General features: G+C 35.5%; 1 protein-coding gene across 2 annotated transcripts in view; it reads left to right on the top strand.

Moving 5' to 3' along the window:
* The window catches only part of FAM135B (family with sequence similarity 135 member B), a 510,321-nt gene that overhangs the window by 149,541 nt on the left and 338,113 nt on the right, over positions 1-22,667 (top strand). For both annotated transcript variants that reach the window (XM_074202646.1, XM_074202647.1), the window contains exon 2: positions 4,502-4,597. In XM_074202646.1, the coding sequence (XP_074058747.1) occupies positions 4,521-4,597 (77 nt within the window). In that variant the 5' untranslated portion in view covers positions 4,502-4,520. The remainder of the gene's footprint in view (positions 1-4,501; positions 4,598-22,667) is intronic.

Genomic DNA, 22,667 nt, shown 5'->3' with positions numbered 1-22,667 from the left:
GGAGAAGGTAATTCTACATGAACTAACTAAACCAGAAGGGGAGAGAATACTATAAAGAAGACAACAAAACTTAAATTTACATTTCTGGAGTCCTTTGAGGAGTTCTATTACTTATGATAAAAGGTAGGTAATTCAAATAAGCTCATCCTGTAAGTGGCAACCTATTTTTCACCAATGCTGGGATCAAGGCCAGAAGGTTTGCAGTTCACATAGGTAATGTGTGGCAGTCAGGGTTGGAACTCAGATCTCCTCCCCAAGCTCATACTGATAGTAATTTTCAGAATCAGGATTATTTTTCCCTTTAAATCTGATGGTCTTTATACTGTAATTTGCCTCTCTGGCAAACAAAGCAATATATATAAAGAATTGTATACACTTATATTTCCATGCTTTTAGAGATTATGGGGCATTGAAAGAGGAAAAATAACCTGCCCCCTCACAATCTTAGTCTTATTACACCTTATTCTCCCTCCTCCCCCATGATTTATTTTGATCATGGTTTTGCAACTAGACTTTGATGACTCTGGAGGATAGATTTAGGCTGAGGACTTTGCATAGCTCTGCCCCATTCATGCTCAATTCAAATACAAACCAAGACATCACCCTTGTAATATCATTGATCCTCTTCTAGAATGAAGGACAAATATCAGCAAGTATTCTGCATGAAATTGATACAAAGAGAGAAATACAGAACAGGTATTGTGAGTTAAAACTTGTCACACATTTCTTAAATGTGTACTTCATTACAATTATAAGTTTACATATGCAATTATAAGTTTAAGTTTACCCCTTCCTTGGAGTTCTATTTGTGGGGAGTGAAGCAAGTTCTCAGGAGAAGTTAGTTAATGTGGCTATCTTCTTCCTTCTGCTTCCTTCTCCCCTTCTACACCTCCTCTTCTTCCTCTTCCTTTTCTTCTTCTTTTCTTCTACTTCTGTTTAACTTCTATTCTTCCTTCTTTCAAGAAGTTGGAACAATTTATTTTTTATAATGGTTTTCATTTTTGATTTTTTGAAATGTAGCTCTGGAAAGACAGACTTTAAAAAAAGTTTTTTTAAAAAATGCAGCTGGGGGTAGCTATGTGGTGCAGTGGATAGAATACTGACCCTAAAGTCAGGAGGACTTGAGTTCAAATGTGGTCTCAGACAATAATTACATAGCTGTGTGACCTTGGGCAAGTCACATAACTCTATTGCTATAAATAAATAAAAAACACAAAAACAATCAAAAAAATAAAGCTACTTGACTCCACCTTAAAATGTGTTCATATTCAGATGACTCTGACTTTCAATGAACAATCAATAATAGCCCTAATTCAAAATGACTCTAGAGGAGGAGAGAGTGAGGTTCTATGTAATTCTGCCATTCTCATGTCCAATTCACATTCAAGACATCACCCTCATGATGTCATTTGATACTCTTTGAGAACAGGGACCACCACCACAAACCATCTTCTCAACTATCTCCCCTCCACCCCACCCCCCCAATCCAAAATATCTACTCTTCAATGGCTATATTGTCTCCTTACTGTTTCTCAAAAAAAAAAAAACCCAAAACCCTTCATCTAACTTTGGGCATTTTCACTGGCTGCTTCCCATTCATGGAATATTCTCTCACTTCATCTCTGCTTTTTGCCTTTCCAGCTTCTTTGAAGACTCAGATAAATCCCACCTTCCACAGGGAGCTTTTGCCATCCTTTGTGATACATTGCCACATTAAAAAGTACTTAATAAATGATCACTGAATGGATTTCACAACAAATAGCATCCATCTATCTCTGAAAGTTTTCTTTCTCTCTCCTCTTCTTGGCCTAATGAATTGCTATTCATGTTTTTAAGCTTAACTCAATGGCCTCCTTCTGCATGAAATCATGCCTAAATAGCCCAGGTTAGTATTATACTTTTCTACTACTGTATTTTGTCACCTCCATAATTATGTAACTAATTGTTTATGCTATTGTTATCCTTGGAGATATGTAATTCTGCATATCTATTATTCTATGAGGACAACAAATATGCCTTATCTAAAGTTTGTCCCCCAAGAGAGGTGGTCAAGGTGAATTGAATTAAATTATCTAAAACTCAAGATAGCTGACAGGCTAGTAGGAGGACTGAAATTTGCCCAGAGCTTCTGGTTTAAGTGGATTCAATATTTTACTAGATGGCTTATAAAATGATGCTCTTCTAGCAATATTTTGTGACTGCAAATTATGGAACATCACAATCTTCCAAGAATCAAAATTACAGGTGATTCAAATGGTAACATGATGACCATAAGTAGACTGTTGCATATTGTCAAAGATTATTTTTACCCAAGGAATAGCCTAAGGAAATGTTTGATCTGTCAAGGAAGTAAACCAGTGATGTAGTAGGAGGGAGGGAAAATAGATGGGCAGCCTTAGTGATGTATCATTATCTAGTGAGTACTAAAAAGTAGTGTAAGTCTTTGAATACATTAAGCAGACCCTCAGTAGTATATTTATGGTTTAACAGGGGCAAGAAGTGAGAAAGTATGGTTAGATTGTGATATGTACCAATAGAGATGACATCCTGATTGATGAGATCATTGATCTATTCTAGCAGGCAACAAGTCAAAGGGAAAGTGATTCACAAGTTAAAAATGAGTCAGAGTTGCTCACTCTGTTTGGAAGGGAGGGGGTAATATTGTTTTTGTCCTTTCTTTTCTTTTTTTTCTTTTTTCTTTTTTTTTAAGGTTTTTGCAAGGCAAATGGGGTTAAATGGCTTGCCCAAGGCCACACAGCTTGGTAATTATTAAGTGTCTGAGGCTGGATTTGAACCCAGGTACTGGTGACTCCAAGGCCGGTGCTTTATCCACTACACCACCTAGCAGCCCATTGTCCTTAATTTTCAAAGAAGACCATGACATCAGGGAGGTGATACCTTGACAAGCTGTGCTAATTTACCAGCCTCACTTTCTCCTCCAGAGCCATCTGGGTCCAGTGGCCAGATGTAGATCAGGATGACTGTAGATGGTTCCCAATGTGAGGCAATCAGGGTTAAGTGACTTGCTCAAGGTCTCACACAGCTACCAAGAGTCAAGTGTGTGGCAGGTTGGAATGAAGATTCCAAAATTAGAACAGTTTGGTCAAGGTCAAGTTATTTTTGTGTTTGTGAGTATATGTTTACACATATATTATGTGTACATACATATACAATGTAAATACAGGCATGCAATATATATACATTATTATATGTACATATAATATACATATATGCATGGGGTATCCAAAATAGCTTAGTTCAGTTTGTTTTACTAGGTTAAAGATATTAATTTAATCACATATTATAAATATATAAACTTTTAAATATGTATATATGTGTTTTTATACTTTTTTAAGACTCTTAAAATACCATGCTCTCCTTAGTCATGAGCATTAGCAGTCTTTCTAAAATGGCATTTAAGTTTCTAGATGCCCACAAATTCCTCATTGAATGACAGTTATTGTATATTTTGGTCATTCATTTTTTTGGATTCCAAAGACTAAAAGACTGATAATCATTTGCTAGTCTCTGCAAGGCAGGGTTTTGAAATTATATGTTGTTTCCCTTAGGCAGATTATAAATCCTGGGAGGATAGGGACTGTTTTACCTTTTTTCTTTGAATCCCCAACTATTAGCATGAACTTCTACTCCCATTAAGTGCTTAATAAAAGCTTGTTCATTGATTGAACAATTTTTTATGTATTAATATGCTGGAATATAATTGAAATGTAAGCAACATTGAGCATGAATTCAGAGAAATATGGAAATATTTGCTTGAATTGATACAGAGAAGAACAGTAAATAAAATAATTACAATGATATAAATGAAAACAATATTAAAAAGCAATCAACCTCTCACTTTAATGACCATTGTTAATTCTGGTTAAAACATAATGAAGCATATTTCCTGTCTCCATGGAGCGGCAGGAGACTATATACATATGGAGCACTACAGATGTTATCAGATATTATTGCTTTGTCACTTGGTTTTGTTTGATTGTTTTTCTTTGTGATAAGGGATGATTTAATTGGAAGAGTGTTGGAAAATGCCCAAGGTTTAAAATAGAAGTCATGAATAAAACTTTTAGAAAAATCAGAATACATATTATAGGGCAAAAATTATTAACATAAAACATATACAAAGAGCCAAAGCTGTCAGTATGGAAAGTGATTGAGTGATTTTGCCCTACAAAATATCACTTTGTGATCAACAGCAAATCATTTAACTATTTTTGGGGCTTCAGTTTCTAAAGTTATAATATGAAGCTACAAATCCTTATCCTACTCTTTAATCCTCAAGGGAGTTGTTTGAGCATCAAATCAAATGTTAGACATGAAAATATTTAGGGAACCACAAAATATTATATCCATATAAAGGATAACCAGTATTAAACTGTTGACTTGTGTTAGACTCTGCAGTATCATCACTTGTGCTTTCTCTTTGGCTGAAATGATTTGGAGAACTTAACATTTTCACTGTTGTCTTTTTCTTGTTGTTCAGGTGATGACCCGAAAAGATCATGTCTGAAGTACAGGGAACGGTTGAGTTTTCTGTAGAGCTACATAAATTCCACAATGTGGATCTCTTCCAGAGAGGGTGAGTGTGGACATTTTGTGTTTTGTGAGATGTATAAGCATATGTCTTCATATGTGCAAAAAGAAGAATGAATATTCATGGATATCTATGCTTGTCTTTGTATCTGGAGGGGATAAGGGAGGAGGAGTGGAAGAAAAAGGAAGTAGAAAAGGAGCTCAGGGGGATTATGGTAAATTTGAGTACAAGAGGGAAAAAAACTATGGAACATCGTGTCTTTTATGTTAGCTAGTTCATATTATAGAAAAGAATATTAATATGTATTTTAGTTTTCTGTTAAGATACCTACTCATGACCTAGAAATGAGAGTTCTATCCATAGTCATAGTTATAAAGCTGTTCACCTGGTTTACCCTTCATTATTTTAAAGATGAGAGAATTGAGATCCAAGGAGGATAGATGATTTGTTCAGTTTAATAAATTGTTAGAGGCATGATTTGGAACTTAAATTTTCTGACTTCAGAACAATTGAAATACTATTTCTCAAAGTCTTCTGATATCACCCTAACTTAATGGATATAGCACTGGACATGGAGTGAGGAGACAGGTTCAAATTCCACTTCAGAGACCTTCTAACCATATGATCCTTGATAAATCACTTAATCATCTCTCAGGATCTCTAGTTTTCTCAGACTATAAAATGAGCATGATAATACATGGACTAATTATCGAGTAGTGTAATTGTGTGGCAAGTACCATGGAAACTTTAAAGTTACTCTGAAAATGTGAATTGTTGAGTCTCAGAAAACTGAAGATAAAATATTATCCACTTCTTGCCATGAGCAGCTTAAAATACAGACATTATTTTGGCAACTGCATTACAACTAGCCTCAATCCTTAGCTTCCTGTATTGTGATATGTATTATGACTCCTGCTAATGAAAGGTTCACTGTGGCAAGCAAACATTAACCAACAGTAAAGCTGTCCACAACCTTCCTCAGGGAAAAGTTTTTTATAACTCAAAGAACAAAATGATAGAAAAATCCTGGCATTGCCCTTGTGATATGTCTCCTGGAAAAGTCTTATGCAAAGAAGTCTTATGAGGAAGAAAAGATGACATAAAATGAAGATATGAAGGTCTGACATCTTTATTCAGAGTTGGGGTTATTAAAGTAGAGAGAGAATCAAATTCCCAGGAATCAGAAAATTTAAATAAGCAAAATTTTAAGCATTAATATGTGACTGTCAAAATCATTCTTTTCTATGAATTTTCAGTCCTCTTTTTCTACATTCCTGTAGACTAACATATAGCTATAAGAATGGAAGAAGTATTCCTTTTGGAGGTCTGCCCAGGCAAATGTGTGTGGGGTATGGGAAAGTAAAATAGGTGGGAGGGCTGGGGCTGTCTTTTTACTTAGATCTTAATAAAATCTTACATTAACTTAGTATTTTACAATTAAAAATGTTTCCTTATAACAACTCTCTTATATAACTAGCATATTATTATCACTACTCAAAACTATTGTCTCAGAAAATTTAAATGACTTTCCTATGGGTCACCAAACTAGTAAGGATAATTTATGATTAGAATTCACATCTTTCCACTCTAAGTCCAATGTTCTTTCCACTTCCCTTAGCCTAAATGAGTCCGAAGTCACCTTTTTGAACGCTGTAGTGCTCTGTATATTATGAGCAAAGTTCTCAAATAATTTTTAAGAAATTACTTAAAGAAAATTTTAAGAAATAAGTTACAATTTGAAGCTGGGGAATGTCTTTTTTAATTCCCATGTCATCAAGAGGTTCAGTTATCAACCATTGTCTGAATGACTTTGACCATATGCCTATAATCATGCCACATAAAGTGAGAGAGGGAGGGAGAGAAAGGGGGGTAGTTTGAGGAGAGGAATTCAGAAATAGTTAAAGGCATTGTCAGCACTCAGGAATTTTACAATGGAGTTAGAAACTTAAGACCAATCATTCAATTCATAAGCAATCATTTATTGCTAGGGACCTGGAAGATAAATATAAATAAACTATTAGAGAATCATTCAAATAGTGTGAGTGACTTTGACAAATCGAGAAGTAGATAGTTAAGATGGTCAGATCTCAAAAACCATGACATTTATATATAATTTTAAGGAATTGGTAATATTTATCCTAGAGAGCTGAGAGAGGGCATTATTGCTGTCTTGAAGTAACTGAAAGATTGTCCTGGAAAAGGACAACTGTTTGACTTTAGAAAGTGGAACTAAAAGAAACAAGAGTAAGTCCACAATCTGACATTTAAATCCCTTCAACAGATCAGCTGCAGCCTAACTTTCCAGGCTTGTTGCACATTGATCCCCTTCACAAACACTGTGTTCTGATTAGTCTTGCTGGTCAAATTCAACACTACATCTACTTTTCAAGTGATTCTCATGATTAGGATACTTTCCTTTTTTTATCTCTGCCTAGCTCCCTTCAAGATTTAGATGATGAACCATCCCTTATGGGATGCCTTTATTGACCTTCTTGTTAGTTGTTCCTTTCCTTCAAAGAGGGATCTATTACTCATTGTATTCCCTAGAACAGAGGCTCCTTAAGGGCAAGGATTTTTTTTTTAGTTTTTGGAAAATGACTGATTAAATTGGCAAATTATTTTTGAACAATTACAAGACTGTTCTGACTGAATATACATGAATATTTTTGACAATTAAACTGACCTGAAAATCGAATGAGCTCTACCCTATGAATTAATAAATATTTTTTGGCATTGTTGGTTTTCAAGGGGAGTTTGACTGATACTAAATCATGGATACTATTGGTAATACTTCATCTAGTCAGTTCCTTTGTGCATTCTAACCCTAGTATTCTCTGATCTTATGAGTGGTGAAACATTTTATAATCAGTTATTTCTATTATTGTTTGAGATAATTCCTCAAAATCTCAAATAGCTACCACCTGAGAAAAATGAATTCAGGGAACACTACATGAAGTGAGAGAGATAATTTCACCACAAATCAAGACACTGGGGACTAGCATATATAAAAGTGAGTAAGACTCTTACCTTATGTAGTATTTGTTTTGTACCATGTTCACAGATAAGTAAGTAAATACTGTGCAGGAAAAAATAAAAGTAATTTTGTAGGTATATTGATGATTGCAAAAATTAAAAAAAGTCATCTTGAATAAGATAGTACTTGAGTTTAATTCTGAAGTCAGGCAGGAGACAGAGTTGAGGAAGAGAGTATTTCAGGAATGGGAAAATAGTTTATTCAAAGGCATAGAGATGATGTAAGGGTGTGTTGATAAATGTTTAATAACCTCTTGTTGGAAGGATAAGATGAGAAAAGAGGACTCAAGGTACTTTTAAGGTTTATTTGCATTATTAACGTTTTCTCCATCACTTTCTTAAGTCTAGAAAAGCAAGAGAACAAGGAACTTGTGGTATTTAATTGCACTAGTTAAGCTTATATTGAAAATTTCACAATTTATTCCTCAGGTTCAAGATGATTATAACACATCTTTGCAACAAGGATACCCTATTGCCAAAGACCAGGCAGTTAAGCTTGAGGAGACCATAGATTGCAAGTGGGGTAATATTTGAATTTATCCTGCAAAGATTTTACCTTGCATCCCTTCTTTATAGTCTAGGCAAACTGACCTGTCTGTTCCATAAAATTAGCCCATTTAAAGTGATTTATAGTAGCTTGGTGTATTTTGTTACCAAAAGAAACCACTAATCGTCGATTTAATATTAGCTCATCTAATTAATAAATTGATTATTAATTACTTAGAAACTCTGTCTCTCAGGGCTTTTATATATCACAGAAACCAATGACTGTATTAGAGCACATGTAGGAGAGTAAGATATAAGAAGACTAGAGGAAGAGGCTAGATTATAGAAAGCATTAAAATCCAATTAGATGAAATTGTAGAAAGAAGGGAGGAAAGCTTAGGATAGATCTTTGAGGAATGTTCATATTTAGTGGGTGGGCAGAGAAAAATAAATTCAAAAGAAATATTAAGATGGGTGAGAGGATAAGCAAAAAAAATGGTATTAAAACTGTTCATAGAGTAAGTGGTTGGAGATTAATAAAAATCTTTTCTCCAAATTTTCTACCACTATAAAGTTTCTATAGTTAACAATATCATCAACAATATCATATCCTTCATTAACAATATCATATCCTCTTTTTCATGTTTTGGGCTACAGGGAGGAGGAAAGCGAGGTTTCTTTTTCTTCTTCTTCTTCTTCTTCTTCTTCTTCTTCTTCTTCTTCTTCTTCTTCTTTTGCAAGGCAATGGGGTTAAGTGAATTGCCCAAGATCACATAGCTAGGTAATTATTAAGTACTTGAGGCTAGACTTGAATTCAGGTACTCCTGAATCCAGGGCAGTGCTCTCCACCTAGCTGCCCCAAAAGAGAAGTTTCTTTACAGAAGTGAGAAAAAAGAAAGATTAATCATAGGATTAGGTCTTTGGAAGACACAAAGTAGTCTCTGGCCAGGGAGAGAGGTCAATAAGGTCAGAACAAATATATTAAGGACCATTGTGTTTGGGAGCACTGCAAATTATCTTCACCTTGTGTCCTTGAGCACCAATCTTGTTTTACTAAGTGCCATGAGAGTGGAAATGGATTAGAGAGTGGGAAGGGTATTTAAGCACTGGTATTTGGTTCAGTAACTGGAACACTTGGAGATCTTGATGGAGTAATTGTCTCCCTTGTCATCCTTGCCCCCACCCCTCCAGTGTTCAGAACTGGGCCTCCACACAAATGTAACTGGATGGATATCACCTAATTTGATTAAGAAAGATTTATACTAAAGAGGGAGGGTGAGGGGGAAAATCTCTAGATAGGGTGGTTATACCAGAAACTGCAGAGGAAAAGATGCATGACTTGGAAAGAGAAACAATAGTAGAGGTGTTTAGTAATTTATGGGAACATTTAACTGGTAAAAGAAATTAAAGGAATTACTCATGGGCTCAAGTGTCTGTACATTTATGCACATGGAATAAAGTAATATGCAAAATGAACAAGAAATTACAATTCAGGGGTCACATTCATCACAATTATTACTGAAACTTGGCAGAAAGGAACCTATGACTCAAGTACAAGTACATACTTTATTCAAAAGAAATAAATTAAATAGAAAGGGAAGTAGAGTAGCCTTTTACTCAAGATAATTATCTATGTTGAAATCCATTAAATGAAGGTAAAGTTATGATGGAGAGAACTTTTAAATTTAAAAAAATAGTTGATAAATAGAAGTGGTATAGTAATGGAGTATACTATGGGCCACCAGACCAGCTGTAGGAACTGAAGGATGATTTTAAAAAAAATTGAGCTCCCACTCCCCATAGGCTATAGTTGTCTCGGGACACCTCAGTCACCTGGATATTTTCCACTGCCTTAGACTATTTCTGCCTCTAGCAGAGCAGCTTAAGGATTCTTATTTGCTTTGACTTTACTTTTATTCTTTATAGAATTTAGGAAACTGTTGCCTGGACTTGATTCTCTCCAATAGGGGTAGAAAGGTTGCCTAAGTAGAAATGATTCCTTGAACAGATTTGATACTATATTTTATTATATATTGTTGAGTTGAATATAAAGAAAACTTGTTTAAATGACTGTTAAATAGATTTTATATTTCTGACTTAGTATAATAATTATAGTCTATATTAATGTTAAATTCTTGATAAACATTATTACAAAGAAAAGTGGTAATTACTATGATCCAGGAATAGTAGAGCAAATTCCTTAGAGGTTAAGAGAGAAGCTTTCAGATAATTCAGAGTAAGGATAGATTGTGATATGTGATTCTAATAGGAAATTAAATTCAAAAAAGGAGGGAGATTTCTAAAGATGAAATTCATCTGATTCAGTGCAAATTGGTTCTGATTCAAGTAGAAAAGGGAAAGTTTTATATCAAAAGTCAAGAGCAAATGTGGTTGCACAAGGAACTCAGTCCCCTCAGAATTTATAAGCACTGGTATGAAATTTTGAAGTAAAAGGTTAAGATGATTTTTTAATAGAAAAGCTTTATGAAGCTTAATATTTTTGCTATTAACTATGACTCATTGTTCTTGTTTTGTTCCAATCCTGAGGATAATAGCAACAGCAACAGCAATAATAATTTTTATCCTTCATTTTCGAAGGAGACCATGACATCAGGGAGATGATGCCCTGACAAGCACATGAATTGAATCTGAGTGAGGGGTCTGTGCTAATTCACCAGTCTCACTTTCTCCTCTGGAGTCATCTGAGTCCAATTGCCACATATGAATCAGGATAATTGGAGATTGTCTTGGATGGGAGGTAACTAGGGTTAAGTGACTTGTCCAAGTTTATACAACTAGTATGATACAAGTATCTGAGGCCAGATTTGAACACCTGTCCTGATTCCAAGGCCAGTGCTCTATCCAGTGTGCCACCTAGCTGCCCTAATTGAGAAGATAATCGCTTATTCAATAACTGTCTCTTATCCCCATCAAAACTTTCTTCTAGAAAATCTTAATGATAATTTAAAAATAGTTTGTCACTGTCTTCACAGGTGTTTAAATGGTTTCCCAAGTCCCACCAAAAGTCTTAAGAACAAGAAATGTATATAAAATATTCAGGGAAGACTTTATTCTTGCATACAGAACATTCAAATAATATAAAAATGACTCCTAATAATCTATAAAAATAATGTCATCTCTCTTTTTGTTAAGTACTATTTCCCCCTTCCCCCCTACACCACAGTTCTCAAGATTCCTAGCACCACCCCATGATTTGGAATTCCTTCAGAAAGGAAATGAATTTAGGGAAGCTAGTGGGGCATTCTAATTTATTTTTCCTTTCCTCTAAGGGTTCAAATAGGTGTCTAGCTTGAGATAAAGAGTAAATGATTATTAAAATTTCCATTTTATAACTGAAGAAACTATGCCTCAGCAAGGTTAAATAAGGATATGGAGTCTCCTCAAGAAGAAGGACTTAATACTAACAACTTACATTTATATAGAATTCTTAAAATTTTCAAATATGTTTTTATACATTATCTCACTTTAGACTATTGGAGCAGCAACTTCCTTTCCAAAAGATTTGCTTTGGACAAATCATTGAACCATATGTATTGTTTCCTGCAAAAATGACTTAGGGTCTGGGTCAAACCCTGACTTCTCCCTCCTCCCTTCCCAAACTAAGCAAAACTAAAAATTTCCAAGCTTTTATTTCTTAGGAGACTTTGGAACTTAGGAAGTACTTAGTGACTCTTTAATGACTGATATAACATGTATTTTTTTTTAAATTAATAATCACTAGACTCCTGTGGGGTTGCAAGAACCAAGCCTGTAATCCTGTTTTTCTTGTTTTACAGAAGAGGGGAGTGAAATCATGGGAAATGGAATGCTATTATAGAAAGAATGCTAACTTTGGCATTTGAGTCCAGCTTTGTTTTTAGTTATATCATCTGAAAAATCAGATTCTATTTTATATCATGATTATTTATGCAAATATTTTATCACCCAACCCATATGCACTTGAGTAAGTGACTTAAGGGATGCTAAGATCTTGCTACTACTAGACTGTATTCTCTTTTCTAGTATCTTATGTACTAAAATGAAAGCTCTCCAAGGGTAAGGTCCATCTTATTCATTATTGTATTCCCATAGCATTTAGCACACACACACACATACATAGACATAATGAGAACCTCATGTGTATATGTGTATATATATATATATATTTCTATGTACATATGTATACAGATTATATAAATATAACTTTATAAGTGTACTTCCATATATGCATGCATATGTATGTATGCATGAATACCTAAATCTATATATATTTATAGAGATATCTACATTGATATATATAGATATAGATAGATAGATATTCTCCTGAATAGGACTAACTTTGGAAAAGCATTTCAAGTTCCACATTTTTTTTTCCAACCAGGTATATTTTGTCAAAGGCAGGGAAGGAGTTTGCATTGTGGATAAAGCTGATATGATGGAATCAAAGAATGTCAGTACTTAAATTCTCATTCTCTCTCTCTCTCCATGGATACATATGTGTATGTTATCTATGTATACACACACATACACATATATATAAAAACATATGTATGTGTACATGTGTACATGTGTATATGTATATACCTGAAGGGACAGGTGGATTCATAAATATGTGTATACCATTATATGATCAATGCCTCCCTTCTTTACAGAAACAGGGACTATCAATGTGAGATTCTGCATATAATGCTGGATTTTTTGGTTTTGTTTTGTTTTTTTAGTTTTTTGTGAGACAAGTGGGGTTAAGTGGCTTGCCCCAGGCCACACAGCTAGATAATTATTAAGTGTCTGAGGCCAGATTTGAACTCAGGTACTCCTGACTTCAGGGCTGGTGCTCTACTGTACCACCAAGTTGCCCATGTGCTGGTGATTTTTAAAATTTTTTATACCCCCCCTTTTTTCTTTATTATGTAGAATGGCTCTTGGGTTATATTTGGGAAGTGCATACATTCATACTTGTGTGCCTATATAGACATTCAGACACATGTGCATTTATACATATATGCATATGCAACACATATGTGCTGTGTATCTATTGTACAATGTACTACTATATAGTGATTAAATTACTGGGGAGATGTGTCATTAGTATGTTTTAAAAATATTATTGAGAGGTTTAGAGGGAGCCCTTAGCAGAGCTAGATTCAGAATTAGAGCATCAAAGCCTTACTCAGGGTCTTTTATGCCAATTTCTCACTGTCAGGGGTCTCTAGTGGTCCTGGCAAGGAGCTCTGATTATGTGGGAGGCAACAAGGAAGGACAATTCTTTCTATGCCTTTCATCCTTCTTAACAGCTAGAGAGCTGCCATCTGGCATTTGATTCTGAAAAGAGTGCCCCTTGTACCTCTAAACAGATGGCCTATCACATTTTTACCAGCTTTATCCAAAATGCAAACACCTTCCCTGCCTTTGACAAGATATGTTGTGTTGGAAACAAAATGGTGTGGAACTTGAAATGCTGTCCCAGAGTTAACCCTATTCAATATTCATGTCACTTGGCATTGATATCTTTTTTTTTTAAGTCATAAGTCATTTCAACTGAGTTCAAGAAACCTTTACTAAGTGCCTTATCATAGATTTATTATTAAGAGGCTTGGGTTTGAAACTTGATTTCAACAATTAACTATTTGATACTAAGTTGGTTCTGATTTAGTTTCCTCAACTGCAATATATGGAAGAGGATTTTGGCCCTCACTATATCTAAAAATATACTCTGACAGAATATAAGCTTTTTGAAGGAAGGGACTTTTCTTTTTATCTCTGTACTTATAGTAACTAGCATGAAGTGAGAGTTTAATAAAAATTTAAATTATCATGTGATATCATAGTGTTTATTTAGTTAAAAATATAATATGCTAATGTCACAATGTCCAGAAATACATGGATTTGGAAGTTTGGTTTGGAGTCAGGAAAACATAACCCTTATGTACCTCAGGAAACTCCCTACAATGTATCTATCCTAATGAACAGACATCCTTGATACTAAGATAGTGTTTTTTGAAAAATTTATTCTTTTATTTATTGTCATACATATGCACATGTTACAAAATTTCCTTACACCCTCCCTTCCCACCCCCCCTCCCCTCAGTGGTGAATATTCAGGTTAGCATTGTACACACATATTTTGCATAAATATATTTACATATTAGCAATTTTTGGTATGAGGAATTAGGATTAAGGGAAAGAAATACATAAGAGATCATTTTTATAAAGTGTTCATTAGATTCTGAAGGGTTGGTTTTTCTTTTTGTTTTGTTTTGTTTTTCCTCCTCTGGATGGGGATAACATTGTCCATAGCCAGTCTAATACGGTTGTCCTAGCTTGCTGAATTGCTGAGAGGAGCTGCTTCCATCAAGGCTAATCATCTCCATCTCACAATATTGTTAATGTGTACATTGTTCTCTTGGTTCTGCTCCCTTCACTCAGTATAATATCCTGTAAATCATTCCATGTATCTCTAAAATTCCTCCATTTATGGTTTCTTATAGAACAGTAATAGTCTATAGTATTCATGTACCATACCTTGTTTATCCATTCCCCAATTGATGACCATTCTCTCAATTTCCAATTCTTTGCCACTACAAAAAGAGCTACTACAAACATTTTGGAACATGTGGCCTTTTCCCATGTTTTGTAATTTTTTCTGGCTTATGAACCCTGCTACCAATATATACTCTCACTTTGGATCTTCCCATAGATCCAGTGAGACAGACAGAGCAACATTTTCTTGTCAAACTGTCAGATACTAGGAATTTCATGGGAAAGGGTACAACACTTTTGAACATTTTTGAACAGGGACAGGGTGAAAGAAGAGAGAGAGAATAGAATAAATGAGAGTGGGGAGTAATAGAGTGGAGGGAAATACAGCTAGTAATAGCAACTGTAGGAAAAATAATGAAGCAACTTCTTTGGTGGACTTATGATAAAGATGGCAACTCATCCCAGAGAAAGAGCAATTGGATTCCAAACACAGACTGAAGTACATTTTTTTTTCTCTTGAGGTTTCTCATCTTCTTGGATGAGAAAGTGACGTTTCATGTATGAACCTTAAAGTAATTTGATGAAGAGCATAGAGATACTAATTGGGGCAGCCCAGTCTCAAATCCAAGCCTCTTGACTCTTAATCCACTCTTTAACTCTTTACATAGATATTTCCCCAGGATTTGTTTATCCCAAAGCTCTCCCTTCTTCAAAGACAGCCCACATTTTAGAATCAACTGTGACCAGATTCTAAAATCAAAGGTTATTCCTACTTAACACCTCTCTAAGTTTGATAGTCTGCCATTGCTTAAACCCTTGCAGGTTTGTGTGGCTGTCTTGTAAGGCTGTTGACACAAAACATTGCTCTCTCAGCAGAGGGACATTTCTTTAGGTGTTTTCCTGAATTGTGAGCTTACCTTAACTATTTCATAGAAAATACAGAGAATGCTAGATGATTCAGTAATAGGCAGTATAAAATGACTTTAAAGATCGGATAAGTGGCCACATGAAAGGGACTTTTCTCCTTAGACCCAGTAAGAACAACGGGCTGAAACCCAAGAGTTCAATAGAATGACCAGCTTGCTAACCAGGACATGAACTCAAATCTCTCTTAATATATTAAGGTAATAATTAATTTTTTATAGTACTCTATAGTTTAAAAAAAGATTTCCTTCTAGTAGACTCAGAAATATAGGTGATTATAGTACATTTCATCATAGTATGCATTCACATTTTTTCTTAGGTGAACATTTATTTGCTCAAACATAAATGTCATTTTTATTCATCAGAATAAATTAAAACTGAACTAAATTTTACAAAAGATTACCAACTTAGTTTCCCTTGAAAATAAGACTAAAATGCTTTTCATTGTTTTTGAGACATGTGTTTCTGTTTTTAAGATATGTAAGACAAGTATTATCATCTTAATTGAACAAATAAGGAAATAGGAAATAGATTGGGAAGTTACCTATTCAATCAAACAACTAGTGATCCTCTGAGGTTTGATTTGAACCAAGGTATCCTATATTCCGTTAAGACTCAGCTGACATCCTGCCTTCTTCTGGAAATGACCTTTCAGGTTCCCTCCCAACTTCATGCCCCATAGAGCTTTGCCTCTGAAGTTAATATGTATATATATATATATATATATATATATATATATATATATACATATATATATATATATATGTATATGTATATGTATATGTATATATACATATATATAATTTAAAATATACATTATAAAATTCATATTAGATATGATATAATACCTACTCATTTGCAAATATGCATGTATATGTATACATACAATGTATAATGTATTGTGCAATATGCACATTTGCATATAAATGATATTTGTCTTCTACATATGGACATGTAAAGATTTTTCTTGTTGCTGTTGCGTTGTTTCAGTCCTGTAAGATTCTTCATGGTCCCATTTGGGATTTTCCTGGGAAAGATACTTGCCATTTCATTCTCCAGTTTATTTTACAGATGACAACCAAAAGGTTCAAATGTTCCTGAAGCCAGTGCTTAGAGAGAGCTTGAATTGGACTATTATTTTTTTATTTTCTTCATACTTCAGACTCTACTGGAACTTTGGATGAGGAAATTCTTCTCTCTTTAGAGATGCAATTACTCTGATTTGTAGTCCTAGAGCTGTCTGAGGGTATTGTAAGGTTAACAGTTTCTCCCAGAGTTTCATTATATGTCAGAGGCTGGATTTGAAATCAGATTTTCTGTATATTAGAAAGGGTTCTCTAGTCACTCTGCTAACTACCAGAATTGTTGGGGGAATCATGTTTTACACTACTTCTTAGGGCCAGAACCATATTAAAAAAATAATTGTAAAATAGTTAATAAAATAAATAAACATACAATGGAACATAAGTAATATTAATATGTAGTTTTCTCTATGTATAATTTAGCAGTTTCAAGTTTGACAACACTGAATTTTAGACCTTTTGATCAAGAAAAGTAAAAGATTTAAAGGGACAGTTGATTCATACACTTAAATTTTTTAACTAAGAAACATTAATTGTCTATTTTGTGAAAAGCACTGGCATAGATTTTGGGACAGTTAGTCAGCTAAACATTGAATGCTGTGTGCTATGATGCAAAGAAAGGCAAAAGACAATCCTTGGTTTTAAGGAGGTCATCCCAAATGTCAGTAACATAACATTCCATTCTTCCCTATTCATGTACATATGACTATGATTATTTTTAATCTACTATAGATTTCATATATATTTCTAATAAATTTAATCTTTCCACTGTATCCACAGCCTACCACCTAATCATGTTCTGTTCTAAAATGTTTTGGAAAAAAAATTAAGCATTTTCCACAAAACGTGAAGTGACTGCCACTTAAAGTATTAAGTGGAATTCTCCAGACAAATGAAATTTACCTGTGGGAATTAATTTTTTAATGTTAACTGAAAAGTGGCATGTCACTAGAGTCACTGAACTTTAGCTATTTGGAATCATTCTTGTGGTAGAGTTGAGGAGCAAATAACTTTTACTCAAAAGAACTCTATTTTTAACTTTTTTTTGTTTGTTTAACTTATATGATTACAATAATCTTATTATGAGAATAAACATAACCCCCCCCCCAAGAAAATGAGAAACCTCAAGAATAGTGAGAGAGAAAAAAAATATATTTCAGTTTGTGTTCAGATTCCACTGACACTGTCTCTGGGATGAGTTGCCTTCTTTATCATAAGTTCACCAAAGAAGTTGCTTCATTATTTTTCCCACAGTTGCTATTACTAGCTGTATTTTCCTTCACTCTTTTCTTCCCCACTCTCATTTATTATATTCTCTCCCTTTCTCCTTTCACCCTGTCCCTGTTCAAAAGTGTTCGTGTTGTACCTTCTCCAAAGATCTTCCCTCTCTTTTATCACCTATCCCCCCCCTTCCTTCTCCCTATTCCCCCTTATCCCATCCTTCCTTTTCAATTTTCTCTAGGGTAAGATAGATTTCTGTACCCTATTTAGTGTGTACGTTATTTCCTCTCTGATCCATTTCTGATGAGAATCAAGACTCACTCATTCCCTCTCACCTTCCCCCCATTCCACTCTATTGAAAAAGCTTTATCTTGACTCTGTGTGAAATATCTTAGCCCCTTCTTCCTCTCCTTCTCTTCCTCCCTGTACTTCCCTTTATTACCCATTGACTCTATCTTTTTACTATATTATACCATTATATTCAGTTCCTTCATATGCCTTTTCTGTATAACTGCTCTTATGAGGAAGTTCATATGAGTAATCAGTATCTTCTTCCCATGCAGGAATACAAACAGTTCAACATCACTAAGTTCCTCATAGTCCGCCCCTCTATGGTTCACCTGAATTCTGTACTTTCTGTTCAACTTTGGTTGTTTCAGTAGGAAAGTTTGAAAGTCCCTTGTTTCATTGAAAGTCCATCTTTTACCCTGAAAGAGGATGTTCAGTTTTGCTGGGTAGTTGAATCTTGGTTGTAAACCTTAGATCATATTCCAAGCCCTATGAGCCCTTAATATAGTCACTGCCAGATCCTCTATAATCCTGACTATAGAGCCATGGTAGTTGAATTGTTTGTTTCTGGTAACTTTTAGTATTTTCTCTTTGACTTGGGTGTTTTGGAATTTGTCTGTAATAGTCCTGGAAGTTTTTATTTTGGGATCTGTTTCAGGAGGTGATCAGTGAATTCCCTGAATTTCTGTTTTACCCTCTGTTTCTAGGATCTCAGGGAAATTTTGCTGTACAAGTTTTTGAAAAATGAAGTCTAGGTTCTTTTCCTGGTCATGACTTACAGGTAGCCTGATAATTTTTAAATGATCTCTTCTATGTCTGTTTTTGAGGTCAGTTGTTTTTCCAATGAGATATTTCACATTTTCTTCTAATATTTTGTGTTTAATAGTTTTATTTCTTCTTGATTTCTTGCAAAGTCATTGACTTCTTATAGTTCCATTCTACATTTGAAGGAGTTATTTTCTTCAGAGAGCTTTCTTATCTCCTTTATGGCTGGCCAGTACTGCTTTTGGGGGAGGGGTTGCAAAGCAATGGGGTTAAGTGGCTTGCCCAAGGCCACACAGCTAGGTAATTATTAAGTGTCTGAGGCCATATTTGAACTCAAGTACTCCTGACTCCAGGGCCAGCATTCTATCCATTGTGCCACCTAGCCACACCCAGTTCTACTTTTTAAGTCATTCTTCTCCTCATTTGACTTTTTGAGTTGTTTTTCCATTTGGCCTAAACTGGTTTTAACTTACTATTTTCTTCAGTATTTTTTTTTTGTATTTCTTTCACCAAGCCGCTGATTTGGTTTTCATGATTTATTTGCAGCACTCTCATTTCTCCTTCTAAATTTTTCTCTACCTCCCTTAATTGCTTTTCGAAGTCTGTTTTGAGTTCAAATTTTGAATGAGTCCATTTTCTATTTTTCTTGGAGGTTTTGGATACAGAAGCTTCAATTTTGTCATCTTCTGAATCCTCCATGGGACCAAAGTAATTTTCTATGGTCAGGACTTTAAATCCTCCAAGGTTTTATGAGAGGCTCTGACTGCTTTCTTGTCTGTGCTTTGATATATGAATGACCATAGTCCCTCCCCTCTGCCCTGGAGCTATGAGGATAGTCCCTGATTGGCTACCTTGGTATTGATGCTCAGACTATAACCCGAATCTGAGTGTGGGCAAACAGAAGAGTCCTGCCTCAGGGAGGGCAGAGAGACTTCTGAAGTCTCCCCTGATACCCTTACTTTCTGGGCTGCGCTCTGGAGGTACAGTCTGGCTTCACTGATTCCCAATGCAAGTTCTCACTGCAAGGCTGTTCTCAGACTAGGGCTCTGCTCCACACTCACTCTGCCATGGCAGAGTACTTTCACCACCCATTCAAGCTGTTTTGGGTGATCCCTGGGCCAGGAGGTATGGGAATTGCCCCCTCTGCCATGGACCTAGGTGCCCCCAGGGATCTAGGCACTGGACTGGGCTGCTCTGGGACTGGGGCTTTTTCCAACCCCCAGTTCTGAAACACTTTTCCTGTGGAACTTCTAGGTCTCCTAGGACTGCAAAATTGTATCACTCAGTCTTTCTGTGGGTTCTGCCCCTCTTAATTTTGGCTATAGTCATAATTTGACAATTTTTAGAGTCATTTAAGAACAAAATTCTAGAAAATCCTGTCTTCATGCTGCCATCTTGACTCTGCCCCCAATATTGGGATCTCTTTTTAACATCAAAACTCATCTGAATTCTGCTCATTCGGATAATGTTTTCTACTTTGGGGTCAAGGGCTGCACCTCAACAGGAAAGTTTGAACTGAAGTTAAAGTCATAAGACTTTAAAGTAAAAATTGAAGTCAAAAGACTTTAATTAGCAGCTTATCAGTAAGGAGGCATTAATTACCTCCTTAGCATTCCCATTTCTCAAGAGCAAACTGTTCTCCTTAATGGAGATAAACTTTTGTTTCCTTCACAAAATTGTGATGAATTCTGAATCTCTTAATCATTCCCTAGAGAGAAAATGCAAACTTTCCTATTTGGTACTTAAGACCTTCAGATTCAGTTCTTTTCCATGTTTCCAAGCTCCATAAACTTTTCTCCCCACTGTGTTCCCCAGGTTCCAACTCCTGGCAGGGACATTTCCAATTCCCATTCCATCTTTAGCTTGGCTGTTCCCCATGCTTGGAATGATTTCTCTTCTGACTTTTGACTTTATTCAGGACAGTTCAAATCCCACTTTCTTTGGAGGATATTCTATAGTCAATGTGTCTGACTTTCTTTCTATCTCTTTTTCTCTTTTTCTCTCTCTCTCCCTCCCTCCTCCTCTTCATATTCCATTTCTCCTTCCCTTTTTCCCCTTCCTCCTGGCTACAAATTGTTTCCCCTATTAGAATGTGAACTTCTTTAGGAGGAGGAGCCAAATTTTTGATTATCTTTATTACTGAGGTTTCAGAAATGGAGGATTGATTGTTGGCTGATTTTTCCTAAAAATTTATCTTTTGGCTCTTGTAAAATGGACAGAGAGACAGCTGATATATCAAGAATCTACTCTGACTCCCTATTTTTTTGCTCCTACATACAAGGGGATTATAATTGTGCAAGAAGGTAGAGGAGCAAGGTGGGTCTTTATAAGTAAATAATGGTAAGCACAATTACTTACAGAATAATGGTGTGGGTAGCTAAGGGTTTCAGATGTTCAAGAAAATGTGAAAAAATTCAATTAAAAATTGATTTGGGGGCAGCTAGGTGGTGTAGTGGATAAAGCACTGGCCTCGGGAGTCAGGAGTACATGGGTTCAAATCCAGGCTCAGACACTTAATAATTGCCTAGCTGTGTGGCCTTGGGCAAGCCACTTAACCCCGTTTGCCTTGTAAAAAACCTAAAAAGAAATTGATTTAGAAGAATTGAGGAGATAAAAGTTTATTTAAGAATTACTGTGGGGGTGGCTAGGTGGGGCAATTGATAGAGCACTGGCCCTGGAGTCAGAAGTACCTGAGTTCAGAGCCAGCCTCAGACACACCTAGCTGTGTGGCCTTGGGCAAGCCACTTAACCCTATTTGCCTTGCAAAAACCTTTAAAAAAAAAGAATTACTGTGGTGAACAGAAGCTAAGGGAAAGAAAGACTAGCAGCAGCTGTAGCAACAGTAACATCTAGGTTAACCCCAAGAATTCAAGGATGCCTCCATTGTCCCTCTCTATAAAGAAAATGGAAATTGATCTTCCTGTGAAGATAGGATATTTCTTTTTTAGTCATTGATAGGGATTTTTTTAGTCATTGCTGGAAGATTCTTGCCAGAGTCCTTCTCAATAGGCTCATCCTTCATCTGGAAGTTGGTCACTTCCCTAAAAGCCAGTATGACTTCAGAAAGGGTAGGGGAACAGTCAATATGATGTTTGCTGCCTGTTGACTCCAGGAAAAATGCCAGAAACAGAACAGAGGTCTATAATTAACATTTGTAGATCTGAAAAAGCCTTTAATTCCATCAGTCATAAAGGTTTATGGAAAATCATATCAAACTCTGGATGCCTGGAGAAGTTCATAAGTATTGTATGTCAAAGTATTGTATGTCAGTCTCATGATGGTGTGCTTGCCCGTGTTCTGGATAGTGGACAATGCTCTCAAGATTTTCCAATCACCAACAGGGTAAAACAAGGATATGTCCTTGCTACCATACTTTTTAGAAGGATGTTTTCAGTCATGTTATTAAATGCCTTTAATGAGGTTGAACATGACCTCAACATCAACTACCTCAATGATGGCTAATTCTTCAACTTAAAAAGACTTCAAGTTAAGACTGAAGTGGAGGGGTGGGTATTGGTGCATGATCTTCTATTTGCAGATGATCGTGCCCTCAATGTAGCCTCTGAAGCAGACATGCAACAAAGTATTGATCAATTTTCTGCTGCTTGTGCTCATTTTGATCTAACAACATCAAGAAAACCCAGATGCTCCATCAGATAGCACCATCCATATGTGGAACTATTGATTATAGCAAATGGAGAAGTTATAATTACTGTGGACAAATTCATTTACCTTGGAAGTATCTTTTCCAGTGAGGTGCACATTGACAATGAGGTTGACACATACATTGCCAGAGCTAGCTCAGTATTTGGGAGACTCTGAAAGAAAGTGTGGAG

The sequence above is a fragment of the Macrotis lagotis genome, chromosome X, assembly GCF_037893015.1.
Source record: "Macrotis lagotis isolate mMagLag1 chromosome X, bilby.v1.9.chrom.fasta, whole genome shotgun sequence".
Lineage (NCBI taxonomy): Eukaryota > Metazoa > Chordata > Mammalia > Peramelemorphia > Peramelidae > Macrotis > Macrotis lagotis.
The sequence above is the reverse complement of the archived record's forward strand: the minus strand, read 5'-3'. Positions and strand labels throughout refer to the sequence as shown.